The sequence below is a fragment of the Macadamia integrifolia genome, chromosome 11 (genome assembly GCF_013358625.1).
Source record: "Macadamia integrifolia cultivar HAES 741 chromosome 11, SCU_Mint_v3, whole genome shotgun sequence".
Taxonomy (NCBI): domain Eukaryota; kingdom Viridiplantae; phylum Streptophyta; class Magnoliopsida; order Proteales; family Proteaceae; genus Macadamia; species Macadamia integrifolia.
The window spans coordinates 1,900,140-1,916,454 of record NC_056567.1 but is presented as its reverse complement, the minus strand read 5'-3'; the positions used below and the strand labels follow the sequence as shown (position 1 = coordinate 1,916,454).

The 16,315-nt window shown below is 36.5% G+C and overlaps 3 protein-coding genes across 7 annotated transcripts in view; 2 read left to right on the top strand and 1 right to left on the bottom strand.

The window, feature by feature from the left end:
• The first annotated feature begins 3,716 nt into the window (after positions 1-3,716).
• On the top strand, positions 3,717-5,294 carry LOC122093892 (receptor like protein 23-like). Its single transcript, XM_042664436.1, has one exon. The coding sequence runs from the start codon at positions 3,717-3,719 to the stop codon at positions 5,292-5,294; it is 1,578 nt and encodes a 525-aa protein (XP_042520370.1).
• A 91-nt stretch (positions 5,295-5,385) lies between these two features.
• On the top strand, positions 5,386-5,913 carry LOC122093891 (putative receptor like protein 25). Its single transcript, XM_042664435.1, has one exon. It carries the CDS (start codon positions 5,386-5,388, stop codon positions 5,911-5,913), a length of 528 nt encoding a protein of 175 aa, XP_042520369.1.
• A 5,299-nt stretch (positions 5,914-11,212) lies between these two features.
• Positions 11,213-16,315, bottom strand: part of LOC122093836 (metal tolerance protein 9-like) — an 11,283-nt gene continuing 6,180 nt past the window's right edge. For all 5 annotated transcript variants that reach the window (XM_042664363.1, XM_042664359.1, XM_042664361.1 and 2 more), the window contains 6 exons: positions 14,509-14,694; positions 14,282-14,403; positions 13,940-14,185; positions 12,587-12,667; positions 11,941-12,171; positions 11,213-11,864 (listed from right to left, as the gene is read on the bottom strand). In XM_042664363.1, the coding sequence (XP_042520297.1) occupies positions 11,526-11,864; positions 11,941-12,171; positions 12,587-12,667; positions 13,940-14,185; positions 14,282-14,403; positions 14,509-14,689 (1,200 nt within the window). In that variant the 5' untranslated portion in view covers positions 14,690-14,694 and the 3' untranslated portion in view covers positions 11,213-11,525. The remainder of the gene's footprint in view (positions 11,865-11,940; positions 12,172-12,586; positions 12,668-13,939; positions 14,186-14,281; positions 14,404-14,508; positions 14,695-16,315) is intronic.

The window sequence follows — 16,315 nt, the reverse complement described above, 5'->3', positions numbered from 1 at the left end:
GGATCGGAACCGATATAATATGATTGGGTCATATCAAGATATGGAGAATCTCTTTATAGATTCTATACACATGCGCTACACACAATTAAGACTCAATATTGTGAGGCACCACACCATGATGTCCAATGCACTTCACCAATGAGGACCTTCGTGTAGGAATCTAAACCATCTCATCCGTGCCTAAGTTCAGCAGCCGTTAGATGAGAATAAGGCCTACGTGGCTTCATCTGAACCCTCCATTGTACAACTCTATACTCTCTTTTATTACAATCAAGCCCCTGCCTCTATATATTTCAGTACTTGAAGAACCCATATAGCTCTGACCTTCAAAATCTTGAAATTACACAAAAGCCCTTCAAATTTCAAAAATAAATTAGGAAAAACCCACCCAACACCGAGAGCAACTGATGAATTTTCGGTTTGGATTTTCAACCAGCTTCACAGAAATACATATAACTTTTTCATGTGAAATCCGATTGAGATGAAACAAAGTGTGTTGGAACTATGACTGGACGCTCTACGACTTTTCAAAATACCCGATCATCTGAATCATCCATGTAAAAAGACCAAAATACCCCTAGACCTTTCCAATTACTCATCTTTCTCATACAGAATCGGAACGTGATGAAATCAGAACTGTTGGAAAGATCGGATTTTTTTTGTATTGTTACATGGAGAACACTTCCTTTAAAAAATTTATCTTCAATGCCAAAATTACCCTCGACTGCCACAAATGTCGTAACTTCTTCATACGGTATCGAAATACGACAAAATCAGATGAACTAGACTAGATAAATTATAATATATCTTTTTCATGAAGAAAAAATCTTCCAAAAATGTTATTTTTATTGCCAAAAATTTCCCCAAGCATAAATAGGCCAATTTTACCAGTTTTAACCCAAAAACCCGCACCACGCACCATGGATGAATTAAACCACTCCATGCATACCATGCAGTTCTGTTATCTCATCGGTGATATTTGACATTGATACATCATCATTTCCATCCATATCACCTAAACTGGCCACGTCATCACTGCCAAGTGGTCGTGTTGCCAACAAGGACAACCATAAAACAATAAAATTTCCAAATTATGGATATTTCCACGAATGATTGAATTGACCTAAATTTGTTATTAGTCAATCAACATAGAGTGTTAAAAGGGTTTGATTTATTAAGATAGTGGGACCTCCACTTTTATTTCCATGAACGATTGAATTCGACCCCAATTTTGAGACTAGTTAGTCAACATAGCGTGGCATGGTGAACGGGTTTGATCTAGGAGAAGATAAGGGAACAGAAATTTTAAATTTCTTATGGGTCGACATTTCTTACCCCAATAGCCAATCGATTAACACCCCCTATCAATTCATTCAATAGTGGAAAAGAAAGGGAATGAGCAAATGTGGATGTTATCTCCTGGGTAGAAAACATTATCCCATTTTTATTTAGCATTTCAAAATTTTTTAGGAGCAGTTCTGTCTTTAAGAGCAAGAGTTACATATGAATTACAATGGAAGCTACACCATCTCTTGATTTCCCTTGACCTGGCCTGCCTTCCAAATCATAGAATTAAGATAGTCTTAGGGAAATCCTAGGCATTTTGGAAGGATAGTTGGTTCCACAGGGAAAGAACCTATAAGTCTTCATTGGATTTTTTTTTTTTTTTTTTTTTTTTTTTGGTACTAATTCAAGGGCCACTAGGGTAGGCAAGACCCATTGAGGGGCTAGAATGTGGGGGTCAGGGTGGAGGGGTTAAGGATGAGGGCTGAACCAGCTAACTTTCTTGGACATACGTTAGAGTTAAACAGCTTAGTTGTGCCATTCAGCTAGAAGCTCATTCCCACCGTTAAACTTTCAAATTATGGATATTTCCACGAATGATTGAATTGACCCAAATTTGTGATTAGTCAGTCATCCTAGAGTGTTGAAAGGGTTTGGTTTATTAAGATAGTGGGACCTCCACTTTTATTTCCATGAACGATTGAATTCGACCCCAATTTTGAGACTAGTTAGTCAACATAGCGTGGTGAACGGGTTTGATCTAGGAGAAGATAAGGGAACAAAAATTTGAAATTTCTTATGGGTTTGACATTTCTTATCCCAATAGTGAATCGATCAACATCCCTATCAATTCATTCAACAGGGGGAAAGAGAGGGAATGAGCAAATGTGGATGTTACGTCCCGGATAGAAAACATTATCCCATTTTTATTTAGCATTTCAAAATTTTTTAGGAGCGGTTCTATGTCTTTAAGAGCAAGAGTTACATATGAAATGCAATTGAAGCTACACCACCTCTTGATTTTCCTTGACATGGCTTTCCTGCCAAATTATAGAAATATTAGTACAGTCCTAGGCAATTCTAAGCATTTTAATTGGAAGGATTATGCTCATTTTGAATATAGACATCGTTGGTGCAAGCATCGGTTTAAAAATTAAATCGAAACGATAGAATCGCCATTTGACTCGGAATCAATTGTTGTCAATACTAATTAACCCTAATTCTAGGCATATTGAGTTCGACTGAATTGGGCTCAAGTTCAATCAATTCCCAATTGAAAATAGGACAATTCGAATCAAAATCGATAGAGATCAATCCCACACCTTATTCTAAGTCCTTAAAAACTTGGATGCAAAATATGAAATGTAACTCAAATTAAAATGGAGTTGAAGCTATTTAGATATAAAACATTTCGAGTGTTGCAGGAGTCACAAGGATTTGGTGCAACTTTATTCACTAATCTCTGTACCAAATTAAATTATGCATATCAGATCTTGTTATGCATCAAAGCTTAGTTCACCAACTACACTAGATAATTATTGTTATCTTTCGTCAATGTTAGGATATGAAGCACCGTTGGGTAGACCATGGCTCTTCATGACTGGGTTAATAAAAAAGAGTCTAAAGCAAGGAAACGAGGGATGGAACGCGGAAAACGCTTGGCTTTGTTTCACAGAAAATGGACTAAGGAAATTTCGTTTCCGTAGTGGTGATGCTGGCATCAGTTGACCTGGTTGATATATAAATTCTTAAAAACTGCTTTGCAAGATCGAAGACATGCGGGTTAGCTTTTCTTTTGTTGACAGCAATGAGGCGATTTGTTCGCTGGGCGATTCAGCTAGCCAAATCGCACTAACCTAGACGCCCTACTATTCTACAGAGCAATTCATTCCGTCTAGGGCGAGTCATTCTTTTCTCTCTGAGGTTACTTTCGATGTATCGATATTTTCATGAATGATGGAATATGGCCAAGTCTATGATCAGTCGGTCAATACAGAGTGTTGAACGGATTCGATCTAAGATAATAGGGAATCTCCACTTTTCTTTCCCCTTGGAAAATTTGACCCCTAGTTAGTCAACAAACAGTGATGAACAGTTATAATCTATGAAGATATACATATAGGGGGGAGCCTCTATTTTTCCTTATCCATCCTAAGCTGCTTGTTCCTCTTCATCTAGAAAAGAGTATTTCTTTTTCACTTAAGAATTAAATGAGCGATCTCCCCATGGCTCTTCTTCTCCTCTTTTGCTTCTTCTTACTATTGCATTTGTCTCCGACCCATGCAACTTTCTCGAAGGAGCGCCACATTTGCTTAGCTGACCAGAAATCTGCTCTCCTGCAATTTCAACAAGAGTCCTTTATTAATACTTATTATTCCGTTTCATGGAAACCAGATACAGATTGTTGCTTATGGTATGGTGTCAAATGCAACATGACCACTGGCTATGTGATCGGCCTCGAATTGAATTTCAACGGATTTATTTATTCCAACAGCAGCCTCTTTCTCCTCCATCATCTCCAACAGCTCAATCTTGCTAACAGTTACTTCAGCCTGGCTCTTATCCCATCTGGGTTTGATCGGCTTTCAAGCTTGACCCATCTCAACCTCTCCAATACTTGTTTCTCCGGACAGATACCTTTGGATTTCTCACGCCTAACAAGGTTGGTTTCTCTTGATCTATCTATGCAAGAAAATTTGTGTACTCCTAGTCTAAAATTGGAAACACCCAACCTCAAGGCATTGATCCAGAATCTGACATCTCTCACAGAACTATTCCTTGATGAGGTAGACCTCTCTGCACAAGGAAATGATTGGTCTCAAGTCTTGGCACAATCACTTCCCAACCTTCGTGCGTTGAGTTTGTCTAATTGTAATCTTTCACGTCCCATTCATCACTCTTCTTTCTCTCAGCTTGTCTTACTCTCGGAACTCCGGCTTGATGAAAACTATCTTTCTGTTGAAGCTCCCAAGTTCTTGCCCAATTTCTCAGATTTGAAAATTCTTAGTCTAAGATCTTGTGGATTGTATGGAGAGTTCCCCAGCAGTGTTTTTCGGCAACCCAATCTTCAGATCCTTGATGTGTCAAACAATTCTCTCCTCACTGGTCAATTGCCTGAATCTTTTGGAAATCTGAGGTTTTTGATGACATTACAACTTTCTCGTTGCAATTTCGCAGGACCAGTCTCACCTTCTCTTGCAAACCTTACCCAGCTAACCTTTTTGGACCTTTCCTTCAATAGTTTTACTGGTTCAGTCCCTCTGTTTAAATCAATTTCTCAACTCTTAAAACTTGAATACCTCTATTTGGGAACCAACAATTTTAGTGGCACTATAAACTTGGACATGTTTGGGAACCTTCAGAGCCTTAAGACTCTTGACCTTTCAAACAACCTATTATTGTCACTAGAATTTGGCAATACCAGTTTTGCTCTTCCCCAGCTTGAAGGATTGTTCTTGGGATCTTGCAACTTAAGAGAATTCCCAAATTTCTTGAGAACTCAAGATAAATTGAAGAATTTAGACCTTTCAAACAATCAAATCCAAGGTCATCTACCTAGTTGGATATGGAAGGAGACTCTTTCTTTTGTTGATCTTTCTTACAACAACTTGAGCGGTTTGATTCCAGAATCAATTTGTAAGTTGACTAGTTTACAAATCTTTGTTGCCTCTTACAACAACTTGAGCGGTTCAATTCCAGAATGTCTAGGTAACATTGGCACTCTCTCAATATTGAATCTAGAAGGGAATAGATTTCATGGAATGCCTCAACATTTTACAAGTGCAAGCAGCCTGAAGACACTCGATCTTAATGGAAACATATTAGAAGGCCAACTGCCTATGTCACTGGCTAATTGCAAATCATTAGAAATTTTAGACCTTGGGAATAACAAGATATTTGATACTTTCCCCTTTTGGTTGGTGGAATTGCCTATGCTGCAAGTTCTTATATTGCGTTCCAACAGATTATATGGCCCCATCGAGCCCCGTCGAACCCCCTCAAACCTTTAAAGAATTTCCAATGTTGGAAGTCATTGACCTCTCTTCCAATGGATTTACAGGTCATTTGTCAGCTAATCACTTTCGAAGCTTGAGGGCAACGATGTCTATAAAGGGACATAAATCATCAGACCTGAAGTTCAATAGTACTCAAGTTCCCTACTATAAGGAATTAGTGACAAGGTTAGGAGTGGATTTTTTCCCTACCTCGACCATTTACAAAACTCTTGACCTTTCCAACAACAGATTTCAAGGAGAGATAACAGAATTGATTGGAGACCTCACTGCACTTATGATTCTAAACTTGTCTCGAAATGACTTAACAGGCCAAATCCCATCAATGATTGGAAACATTGCAGAGCTTGAATCATTGGATCTCTCAGGTAACAGGCTCCATGGGCTGATTCCTCGGAAACTTACTAGTCTTACATTTCTTTCATATCTGAACCTCTCCCAAAATCTTCTCGATGGACCTATTCCACAAGGCAACCAATTTGAGACATTTACAAATGATTGTTACATTGAGAATTCAGGATTATGTGGACTTCCTTTATCAAAGAAATGTAGATATGTCGTTGAGGAAATTGTGTGCGGAACGGTAATTGGAATTATTGTACCATCTGAAATTTGATTGAAAATTCATGATGGATGGGAATGGCAATCGAAATTATCATAGGAATTGCTATTTTATCAAGGAAAGATGAATGACATGTAAGGACTTTTACAGTGGCAGTACCAATCGTGTGGGGGAGAAAATTCAAGAGTGGAATATTAAGAAGATGATGAAAAAAAGGTATCTCTCTCTCTTATAGCCTTCTTTTTTTTTTTTTTTGGACCTGTCAGAAAAAAACTTGGTATGTAGCAAGTGTTAAGATGTCTTAAGTATGTTATCGTGTAATAAAACCTTAACTGAAGTAATGATTATGTAATCTAGTTATATTGATTTTATACTACTGTTCGGTTCAGTAATTTGTAATAGGGCAAGGTGGATTGACCAAAACCCAGCCCATGTCAAGCCCCATATATGGGCTAGGGTTGAGTCCAACTAAATAGCATATTATATGGGACAATTTTACGTCCAAGAGCGACCCTTCGGTGTATCATAAAGAGAAGCCTTCTTAAAGGTGCGGGTCACAAACACAAGGGATGCACAATAATCATCATGCCCTTCTAAGTGTGTTTGTCCCTATGTCTAGGCACAAGGGTCGCTTTTAAAAAGAAAACACTTAGACTCCGTTTGGTATCGTTCTAGAAAAACGTTTCTGGAGTTTTTTTGTTCTATTGGAACGAAAAAATGAATCTTCTGTTTGGTGCACTTATGGTCCATTTCTGTTTTTTCGGAATAAAAAGTGAAAAAAAAAAAAAAAAAAAACTGAAAAAACAAGATTGGACGGAACTCATTTTGGAGTTCCGTCTTTCCAATTTCGTTCTATTTTACAAAAAAAAAAAAGTTCCCAATAAAAATATGAAATTTTGAAACACAATTTTTTCGTTTAAAAACTGCATTTTGACACAGAAACTGAAATTTTCTTTTTTGACACGAAACGGCGTTTCTGGAACAGAAACGATAGCAAACGGAGCCTTACCCATATTATATATGGTGATAGTAGTATTTCTTATAGAGTCACAAATACATCTCTTGTATACTGTGCAATAGCTCTATACAGTAGGACTTGACCTTAACGTGCCACAAGTCCACAAGACACTCAAACAACCCATGTTTAAGGGTAGTGATTTCAACTCATTGATAAATAGTTAGTACAATGACAACCAAAATGAATAGGGGAAACTTCATGTATCACCCCTAATTTGAAACCTTATTCGCGGTAAACCCCAAGTTTTGAATAAATATCTAGAACGTGCCCTATTTTAAAACGAAATTACTCATAAGTCCATTCCATTGGTAACCTTGAAGTAATAACCATTTCATACCCGTTCTTCTTTTTTCTGAAATCGGGTTCAGTCTCTATATGATGATGATTGGCTTTTTGATACTGCTCTGCTGTTGATCTAATTTCAAGAATTTGAAACCTTGTTGATTTCATTTCAAAATATTAAGACTGGTGATTTCTTTTGAAGTAATTGGTACTCTTTTAATCTGTTTTCTCTATTGTAAAAAAATTTTAGCTCAGACACTTGGCAACATTTCTCAAAAAATAAATAAATGCATTGAATGGTACTATGAGCTTGGAAACAACAGTCTTTCTACTTGCACCTCAACCCCAAGAAATGAAGAAGGATCCCCAATAAATAAAGAAGGATGTTAGGCTATGTTTGATATACACTCTCAAATTAGATTTTGATCATAGAACACAATCTCAAAACAAAAAAAAAAAAAAAAAATAGAGAAAAATTAGATTGTAGAATATTTTTTAGATTCAGAATGTATTCCAAGAATGCATACCAACCACATCCTTAATATTATCAAATCCAAGAACCTTTATTTCCATAACGATTCTTTTGCTTAGGTCTTCCCCTTTAAACTTGTTCAGTTGGTTCCTTCCCACTTTGGTTTGGGCAACAGCTCTTCACTTTTTGCGCTTTTTGTTCGTATTATTTCGTTTGTAACCAAACTAACAAGTATATAAGGAAATTTCCTTCATTAGCTAGCAATGAAACCTTACACTTTATAAGCTAAATATTAATTACTAAAAAATAAAAAGTGAGGGTAAATATTGAATTTAAGGTGTCAACCAAGGAAAAAAAAAAACTCTTTTCATGTTTTCTTTTCCTGTGAGTTTGCTAAGAGAATTTGGGCAGTTGGGCTTGCACTTAGATAGGACACCTTTTATTTCGGTTCCAGTTTAATATTATATTTTTTTTTAACTCTTGTAACTTTTGTACTAATGAATTATCTTTTTTTTTTTTTTTTAACACTTTTATTCATAACCTGTTATTTTCTGTGATCACATAAGAACATGATCGTCGTAGGATAAAAATCGTCTGCAATTCTAATCTTGTACAATTCTGTACAATACCCCCTTAAAAGGATGACACGTGGACAAAGTGGTTTGAACGGCTCAGATTAATCCTATATTGATCCAACTCCAAACCAGTGAGTTGCAGTTGGATCAATGTAGGATTAATCTAAGTTATTCAAATCACTTTATCCATGTGTCACCATCTGAAGGGGGTATTGCACGGATAAGGAATTGCAGACGATTTTTATCCATCCACCCCTAATCCCGCTTTTGTCACAACTCAGGTGAATTTTTGGCTATCCAAAATGCAGAACCCTTGAGTGTTTTAGGGGATCCCATGCCCTACTTACACAGATTATGTGCTTATTGTGACTGCCGTGTCTAACACATCTATAAGCATGTTCTGATGGGTTTGGGTTATCGCTCTTTTTTCTAAACACCAATGATTATTTTCTTTTCAGCCCCTTGCCCTATATGAATCAAAATGTATTCCCAACTTTCCATGTAAGTATATGAGCCCGCCTAACCCAAGATATTGCTCTAAAATAACAACGAGAGCAGATACAAAGATGAAATCCAAACTAAGGCAAATAAACCAATCCCAGCAATGAAGTGTAGAGAAAATAAAGTTTGTGTTATCAATGCACATCCCTCTCATGGTGTTTTTCCTCTCTCTCCTCATTAAAGATGTGGACCTATGTATAGGGTACAAACACACATCAAATTCTCTTATCTTACTCTTATTGACTTGGCCTATAATATGCAGTCCAGATCCCTTCTTCGCAATTATATTTGAGTTCTAATTTCATACTTAGTAACTAGATTGATGCCCTAAGATTGTGTTTTTTTTTTGGGTACAAGTATTCAATAAATAAAGTTTGTGAGAGGGTTTACTCTATACGGTTTGTAAAACGGTTCACAATCGGTTCATTATAACTCGCAACCATCTCTAAACTGAAGATCATAAGCTTATCCAAAAATAATTAGCAACCACAAATAAGAGATTCTATATTAACGATGGTATGTCTTAATTTGATAATCTAATATTATTTCTTTGCATGACCATTCTCAAACATATAGAATTAATATCATATAACATCTGAATCTAGCCTTCTACAGCATAAAATATTAAAATGACAGATGATTTAGCCAAAACACCCCATTATGATAACAAATAGTAACATATATGGATTACAAGTTCATGATCTAAAGCCTAAACTTGAACTGAATTGCAATAAATCATACCAAAGTAGGATTGACACTTAATTTAATTGTTAATTGTTATACAGATTACTACCCCTACTTTATTTAATTGTTATACGGATTAATCAGATCGATTTAAACTGTTTTAAACGATTCAGTTTAAACGGTTTTAATTCGGTTTGAAACCAACGGGTTTCGTGGTTAAAGCCAACCCGATCCTTTTAGCTAATCGGCCTGAAACTTAAAATCATAAACGCACTATTTACTAAACGATTTTGCAGTTTCAATGTAAATGGAATTGATTCGATTTTGATAAACGATTTCGATTATAAATTCATATCCTTAGTGTGAGAAACCATTCCCACTATCGTGGGAGCTTTTCTCCCATTAAGTTTTCAAATTTGAGGAACCTTCCCATTTCACAATCAATTTTCAAGAAAAACGATATAGACGGCTACACGCTACCCCTTTTTCTTATTCAAGATTCTCAAATCAGTCAAAACTTGTGAGCAAGTTTTTAAAACTGGGTATCGGTATTAGTATCAGTCACAGTAAAACCAATACGATACGGATCAATATCGGTAAAGATCGGTCACGGATCGGTTAAGGATAGAAAATCGTACAGTATCAGTAGGATCGGTCATTTTTTATTTTTTTTCTTTAAAAAAGGATGAAATTCATTTTTTTGCATCATATCACAATTCCTTCTGCCTTCGGCGCTGTAAGCTGTAACCACTTGACACCGCTTAAGGGTTTTCTAGGATTTCCAGTATCAGCAGGTTCTCCCTAACGACATTGATTTGCTCAACCCTACCGCCCAGCTTGAAAAGAGGAGGCATAAACTCAAGCGTTTGGTGCAGTCTCCAAATTCCTTCTTCATGGATGTGAAATGCGAAGGATGAAGAAACTCTTGACATGTTCCATATTCATACCCTGCCCATGAGAATCAGGAGTCTCTGTTTCACTTCTACTTTGTTGAAAGCCACATCCTCAGTCCATGGCCTGAAACCACACCCACCGCTATCACCACCACGGAGGGTTTTCCAGAAACAAGAGTTGTTGGGAAGGGAAAAAGGTTAGTAACAAAAAAACCCTAGATCTCTCTCTCTCTCTCTTCCGTTCGTCCTGTATGAGTCTTTGTTTTAAAAAATATTTTTTTTAACGGATCAGTCCGGATCGTTATCCGCTACCCGTCTCAAGATTGGTCAGGATCGATCTCAGTCGATATCAATCCGATACGGTCGATCCGATACCAATACTTGATTCCATGCTTGTGAGATCAACAAGCCCTTTTCTCACTCAAGATTCTCAAACCAATCAAACTTTTGGGATCAGTAAGTTCACCCTTTAATATTCTTAATTTTTATCCAAGGCAACTCATAACATTGTTCCATCAACAAATAATAAAACTTAAAATTAATGATTGTTTACTTAAAATTAAGGTTCGGACTTCGGATACCTCAAACAGCCCAACCAATGTGATTTTTTGCTAGGAAGATCCAATGAGCTCCAAACCCAACCTGAGAGTTTCTCATAAATTGATGGATTGGAACCTACAACCAAATCCAAATCATATGATCCAAACACAGCCTCTTATGGATCTTCAAATCTTTATTTTGCCGTCTAATCAGCTTGGGTGGGTTTCTAAGGTTTAGAAACCATGTACCTGAAGCAATAAAAGCAAAATGCAATGCATAGGCATGTTTACATTTAAACAATACATCATGACTCCCTTCAGGACCTGGTCGGTCCACTTGTTGAGCAAAGATGCTTGCAGAGTTAATAACTTGTAACAATTATAACATATAGAACAAAGAAGAACTGCTATGTTAGCCAAAGTTTAGTAATCTTTTTCAAGTTTGTAAAACAAAAGAAGGTAACCACGATGGCAGTAAGATCACTTAAAATGTAGTCAGGACCTCCACAAGCCATTACATTCGTGTGAGTTCGAAATTATGTAATCTCAGTAAGAGAAACATAACAGAGGGCTATACTACAAACCCTCTCAAGAGACCCTGCGGTAATATTATAACGCAATGGTTCTCAAGAAATCCAGTTAGCTACAAATTGTGTAACTCACTTGTTTACCCATCACTGTAAGCAATGCCAATCATCATACCTAGGCATTGTGTTCTGGCTTGTGAGAGTACTCAAAGTCTATATGCACAAAAGCTCTTTCAATCTCTGGGAGTTGCTCAAGCTTCTCTTGCAATTTCTCGCCTATGTTATGTGCTTCACTTAGGGGCATGTCTGCTGGAAGGACTATGTCTACCTCTACAAAGTAATGAGAACCAAATGTATAGGCCCTAACCGTGTCAATGTGCTTGATCTCTTCATGATGGTTCCATATCAGAAATGTTAGCTTCGACAAGTATTCTGGAGGTGCTGTTCGACCAATTAATGACCAGACATTCTCCCTTACTGTCCTTGCCCATGTACTCATCGTGTATAAGGCAATCTGCATTTCAATGTATCAAAGTTTATTAGGACTCTCAACAGCCACATTATGTGCCACTAAGTTAAAATGAACTTACAAGTATAGCTCCAGTTGGATCAATCCACCAATAGTATCGAGCAGCAAGGACGGCTGCTACTAAACCGGTCGAGTTTGTAACGACATCAAAGAAATGATCTTGAGCATAAGCTCGAACAATTTCATTCTTAAATCTTCGACAAAATATCATCAGGGCAAATTTTACTACCGTAACAGAAACCATGATCCCTATCATCCATTTCTCCTTTTGAGGGTCCAAGCTGGAGTGAGACTGCAACAATCAGTGAATTATTATTAAAGATTGATCAAGCAATAAGCTAGCATATTCATGTAAACTACTTTTTTTTATTATTAAAAAAAAAAAGAGCAAGGATGTTAAAAAGCCTTGAAAAGGAAAATGAAAGACAATGAAGTATGAAAGAATTTTAATTTCATTATCTACCCTTAATTGATTAGCCTAAATGTGTTTTAGTGTCTAGTTTTGTTATGCACGAGGCTAGATCTCAACTGAAGATCCTTAAATTTGAGCTCATGGATGGCTCGTGCTGACTCGAGCAAAATCTTGTATCATAACAGCCTAAGCCCTTGGTTTTTGACCCTTTTAGTAACCTTCTTTTTTGGCCTTCAAGCAAAATAACTGGCGAGCAGTGTAAAAGCCGCTAACCGTTATGGTCAAAATTGAGTACCTTCGAAATAAGCTCCCGAACAGACTCGAACAATATCTGGAACCCAAGAGTCGCCATTACTGAGGCAAAAACAATGATTCCCTATAACATGAAGCAAACACAACACAGTAAATAAAAGAGGAGATCAATAAACCAGTCAATTGATGATTTGTGATTTTTTAATTTGCATTTTGTGCTTTCATGAAGTTTACTGAACTTGGTTAGTTACAAATCACCATGTCGCAAGTATGTGGTTAGAATCGCTAGATATTGGATTGGTCCACATTATTCCACACCCATTTCTTTTTTTATTTTTTTTATTCTGGTACTGTATTCCCACTAATTTCATTAGTCAAGTTTCAACCTAAACTGTTATATGGTTTAAAATGCCAATGATCTCCATTATCACATAAGAGGCTTGTGGTATCTGCAAAATTCCATATATCTTTGAAACATGCGTTCACTCCTACTACAAACTCGTATTTCACTGAAATTGACAGGTTAAATGGGTCCAAAATTCACTATTATAACATGGAACAACCAAAGCCTACCATATTCCATCACTGTGTTAACTGGAGAATAACCTTCATGGTCATTAACCTTACTTTGTTTGAATTACTGTCTTATATGATAATTGGGAGCCCATTCTTCTCACTAGAAACTAGTCCCTAACCATATGCCATATGAGTGTTGAATTTCATTATAGGATGAGAGGTGTTTAGTTCTGGGAAGAACCAAGGGTAGGTTTATGAATCTACCTCTATTTTGGAAGAACTTTCAGCAACCCACCTAATTTTTTTTAGAAGGCAAGAAGAGTCCCCCAAAAACAATATGCATCAAGAGGGCTAAATATTTAAGCCTGAAAACAGAATAACTTCCCAGAAATTCTAATCTGGGCACTTGTGGAGCCCGATTAATGCACTATAGCCCTATAAAGATAATGGCTTCCACAATGTGTGGGGATAGCATTCCCAGATTGTTTTGTAATAATAACAAACGGGACCGGCAGAGTTTGGACGTCTAAGAAACTCCCATTTGCTAGAAAAAGGGGTATACTTCAAGCGCACCAGGGTTTCAGCTAAACACTGCCAGTCAAGCCTTCAATAACCCCACCCCTACTAAAATTAGGGTTATTAGAGGCGAACATTAGCCGTCAACAAACGGCTAGTTGGCCCAGCCCCTTTGTCTTGTTTTGGTAAAGACCCAGCCCCTTTGTCTGCCACAACTAATGTAGTGAGCTCCTCTGCTCTGTCTCTTGTCATATTTGGATTCCAGGCGATTTTTTCTTTGTCACTATCATTTTGTAATGCAAATCTTAATCAAGAAACTGATTTTCAGAATCGCCTGAAAAACACACTGGATTAAAGGGCTTACCACTGGCTGCATTCGCTTCTTGCCAATCGGATAACCATAGTGATTGGGTTTTCTCATAGCATGATCAGTGAACCATAGAATGAAACCTGATAAGAGATCCAACAGAGAGTCCAATGTCGATGCAATCACAGCCAAGGATCTGCTCTCGACAGATGCATACACTTTTGCTATGAAAAGTACCAAGTTCGCTATATTTGATGCATGTATCGCCAGCTTCTCGCTCTTCGCAAGATCTTTTAGTTCACCCTGTCAAGAAACAGAGGATGTTAAGTTATTTCTTTTCACAAAGAGAGAGAGAGAGAGAGAGAGAGAGAGAGAGAGAGAGAGAGAGAGAACACTAACCTCTGTGAGGGCTCCAGGCACAAAGCCCGATTCATTCATTGTTTCCATCTCATTGAAACCTTTAAGAAGGTCCTCCTGCCTTTGGTAATATTTTGCAATCTTTCCTTTCTTTCTTTTTCTCCCTGAGAACGAAGGGTTATTAGACCCAAGAGACGCCCATTAATCATATTAAGAGAAAAACTTAGATGAAGAAGAAGAAGAAGAAGAATATGAACTTGAGAACTTACTCAGAGCCAAAAAATCTCCAAAACTAACATGAGAGTTGTTGGGCTTTTCCGGCAAGCGAAATTCCCCAGCGTTCAACCTCCATGAGTGCTCGTTCGTCTCAGTTACTGCTTCTCCCTCCCTTGTTGGCGATAGAAGCTCCATTCTATAGTCGGTGGAATTAGTTCCAAGCTCTCCGGCCATTTTCTCTAAAAAATCCAGAAGAATGGAAGAGAATGAATTGAAGAAGTATCTTAACCGTATTTCCTTCTTATACTGAAAGCCGGTCCTCCCTTTCTAGTTTTAAACAATTCATCTATCTTTCATCCTTATCGTCATCGCCATTTTTAGTTACCAAAAAAAAAAAGTTATCGCCATTTTTCATAAAATAAAGGAGGCGAAAAAACAGAGGAGGCAAAAGCACTTCATGTGTGCTGTACCATCCACAATGAAATTACTGAACTGCCCTCCAAAGGTTTTCATGGCAATTCAGGCCCTTGGATTTTCAAGGAACGATTTAGATTCTAAATTAGTCATACGTCAATTTTTAGGCTCGGAATCATAAATTTTGAGTCTATTGATTTGATTTGAGTTTAAAATAATCTGATTTACATAGGTATTGATTGCGATGTTTTATTTTTTTTCTCTTTTTTTTTTAATCCAATCATCAATATTTCAACCAAAATATAAAAAATAATAAATAATAAAAATAATTAATAAATATATCTGATATTCAACCATATATCACATTATGTAATTGCACAGATACATCTCGATAGCTTTATATTTTTCAATGGTTCTTTTTACCATTTCATTCATTTCATAGTAATGCTGAAACTTAAATTTTTAGTGAAAAATCTTGAGGTCAATTTATTTACAAAATTTTAAATCATTCACAAATTTTGGAACCATTGTTATAACTAGAGTAAACACATTCGATTAAAAACATCTCAATTTTTTTCAACTTTGCATGTAAAATAACATTTTCAAGAAAAATGTACAACAAAACAAAAATGGCTAAAAAAATAATACGGTAGTCAACTTTTTTTTTCTTTTTTCAAAAAAGGTAAGCGATGAATATTAATAAAAAGAAATAAAAGACATCAATATATGACAAAGTCTATCCTTTCAACATCGATAGCATCAGCTGCGAAGCAGATTATGTTCAAAATTTAAGCTTTTTTTAACTAAATAGATTTGAATAGGGTAAACTTGTTTTACTTTCAATTCATTTTAAAATTTAAGTTGAAAACCATGTTTGTCAGCTAAATCTCGTATGTATCTTCTTTTTAACAATTTTTTTTTCCAATAAGTTACTTTTAATTGGGTTCAATTTTCCTTCAACCACAGTGAAGAGATTCTACCTTCTCTACACTTGAAGTAAAAACAAATTCATGTTGAAAAAATTCACCATATCACTGCTTTTGTAGGAGTTTTCATCATATCACTCATCCTCATTGATACATTGAATGGCCTAATTGACCAATTTCATGATGCAGGATTTGTGGATGCACCTGTCATCATCTAGGACAATACCTTTACCAATTCATCAAATACAGACAAAGAAGAGGATTTAGGTTATATATACAGCTAATGGTTTACACATGAACATCACTAAACTCATTCTATTCTTTAAGTGTGATTCCATAAGACAAGACTCACCCTAGGCCACTTTTGACAGCCACACGATGAGCACATCTAGGTATTGGTGTTTTCCATCCAAAGGAACAATTGTCACAGGAGGTCCTTTAAGTATATTCACTAAGCAGTTTCAAATTATTAATCTGATAAATAATATATATATATATATATATTTTTTTTTGGGGGGGG